This window comes from Aplysia californica, unplaced genomic scaffold, assembly GCF_000002075.1.
Source record: "Aplysia californica isolate F4 #8 unplaced genomic scaffold, AplCal3.0 scaffold00532, whole genome shotgun sequence".
NCBI classification, from domain to species: domain Eukaryota; kingdom Metazoa; phylum Mollusca; class Gastropoda; order Aplysiida; family Aplysiidae; genus Aplysia; species Aplysia californica.
This window is the reverse complement of record NW_004797802.1, coordinates 59,036-61,467: the sequence shown is the minus strand read 5'-3', so window position 1 is coordinate 61,467 and position 2,432 is coordinate 59,036. Positions and strand designations below refer to the sequence as shown.

Sequence of the window (2,432 nt, the reverse complement as noted above, 5' to 3'; positions counted from 1 at the left end):
GAGAGAGAGATAAAGGGACAGATAGAGAAAGAAGGGGGGAAGAGTAAAGGAGTTGGGGGGAGGGGGGGGAGGGAGATAAAGGGAGTGAGGCGGAGGGAGAAATGGGTACCCGTGTGAGAAGATAGATCGAGAAAAAGAATGTGTGTTTTATAAAATATAAATTTTTTGTGTATGTGTATAAAAACAGCATGTCGTGTGAGTGTCCAACAGTGTGTATTGTGTGCCTGTGTGTACACCAGTGTGTATTCCGTTTGTGTGTGTACAACAGTGTGTATTCCGTGCGTGTGTGTACAACAGTGTGTCTTCTGTGCGTGTGTCCCCAGAGCTGGCCAAGATGGAAGCAGACGAGCTGTACACGCGACTAGTCAAGGAGACCCGAGGTTCTCTGGACGCCGCCGGTCACTCTAGTCAGGTGAGGATTTGTCTGTCTGTCTGTCTGTCTGTGTGTAATTTTGTTGGTTTTTAAAAAAAAATTGATTTGTTTTTTTCTCTGTCTCTGTCCCGAAAGATAATTTTGTTGTTGTTTTTTTCCCTGTGTGTGTACAGAAAGATATTTTGTTTTTAAATTGTTTTATTCTGTTCCGTGTCCAATTTTTTTTTCTAATTTTGTTTTGTCCTCTGTGTCTAGAAAGATTTTTTTTCTTTTCTTTATATAGTTTTGGTTTTTTCTCTATCAGTGTCCAGAAAGATAATTTGTTTAACAAACTGTTCTGTTTTGTTCACTGTCTGTCCAGATAAAATATTTTGTTTTAAAAAAAATTGTTTTTCTCTGTTCTCTGTGTCCAGAAGGAGCGTCCGAGCCCAGCGGAGCGATCAGGCGTGGAGCGTGGCCAGGTGGTGAGTGGGGCGGTGGTGGCGGGGGACAGCTATGAGGAACCCTCGTCCTACCTGAGTGACCACGCCGACGGGGAAGAGGAGGAGGAGGTCGGAGGTCACACGCCAAGGTCGCCGGGCGCCGCCGGGGAGAGCAACGACGAGGATTTCTGAATGATTTACAAACAACGCTCGTCGTGTGACGCGGGATTGGATGGGCGATTCTCGACATGGCGAGAGTAACGACGAAGGATTTCTGAGTGATTCACGGCGCGTGGTTGGATGAGGCAGGAGTCGCGACATGGGATTGGATGAGAGATTCACGACGTTCGCGACGCAGGATTTGGGATGAGACCAGGAATTTTTGTTTTTGTGAAAAATGTTCTGGATGCTTGTTTCTTGTTTGGTTTTCATTTTCCACAAAAATAACCTCGATGATTGCAATGGGTACTTTTTATTTATAAAATTTGTCTTCGACACTTTTAGAAGAACAGCAAGTGGCATCCCGGATTATGTTTTATAGAGGTTTATATATATATCTTTGACTCTTTTAGAAAAATGGCAAGTATTTACATGAAATTGGTAAAATGTTGTCCATGGTTATATTTTACAGCTATGCTACGTCTTTTACAATTTTACAGTTATGATAGCAAGTGGGGAAACATACAAAGGGAACAAAGTGGGAATTATAACTGAAATATTTTTTTAAAATAAGACATTTTCTGACAAAACCATTTTCCTCCTGTAGGCTACCATACCCATATCGGAATTTCCCTATTTTTTTCCTTTACATGGTGAGCTGGGTCTTGGATCTTTTTTGTTGCTTTAACTTTAACCATTCAGCACCTAAAGTGGCGTTGTGTGCGGAGTCTGTCAATTCACACCTAGAGTGGCGTTGCGTCGTGTTTCAATCAAAGAATGCGCGACACTGTCATGGTACACATTTCTATAAGATAAGATAAGATAAGATATACTTTATTATCCCAGAGGGAAATTTTTCTGGGCTGTACAGGACCGTAAAAACACACGCAGGTATACATAAAAATATTAATTTGTACATTGTTTAACTTTTTTTTTACCGAACAACCCTGTCAGCAAATGAACAAAGAGAGTGCCCAAATGGTATTATTATTATATAACTATTATGATAAATGTTATTAGTATTATTACTATTAATGATATTTTTATTATTATTATTATTGTTTTTAATAATATTATTATTATTATTATCATCGTTATCATTATTAATATTATTATTATTTATGTTTTTTAAATTATTACTATTATTATTTTCGGTAAGTTTTCTTTTGGACAAATGATGACGACAACCTTTAGGGACAGTTTTATTATTATTATTATTTGTGTTATCATTATTATTAATATAATTATTTTCGATAATAAGTTTTCTTATAAATGATATAAAAGCTTGGTGCAGTGAGAGTTTTGCTGACAGATGACAACAACATTTAGGGACAGTTTCCTCGGGGACCAGCTGACCTTTTCTTTTGTTTTTCCTTTTTACTCGAAAGTCGGGAGAACCAATCAGACGTCAGTCCCCAGAATTTAAAACCAAACGTGTGACGTATGTTTCCCAGGAAGTAGAGATTGTTTCCGAGTGC

General features: G+C 38.5%; 1 protein-coding gene across 1 annotated transcript; it reads left to right on the top strand.

Annotated features, from left to right (window-relative positions):
- Nucleotides 1-323: 323 nt before the first annotated feature.
- LOC106012846 lies at nucleotides 324-1,928 on the top strand (the record flags this gene model as incomplete). Its single annotated transcript, XM_013087005.2, is given in 2 exon segments — nucleotides 324-412; nucleotides 787-1,928. Coding segments are annotated over 2 exon segments (290 nt in total), but the record flags the coding sequence as incomplete, so codon positions are not given.
- Between the last annotated feature and the right edge of the window lie 504 nt (nucleotides 1,929-2,432).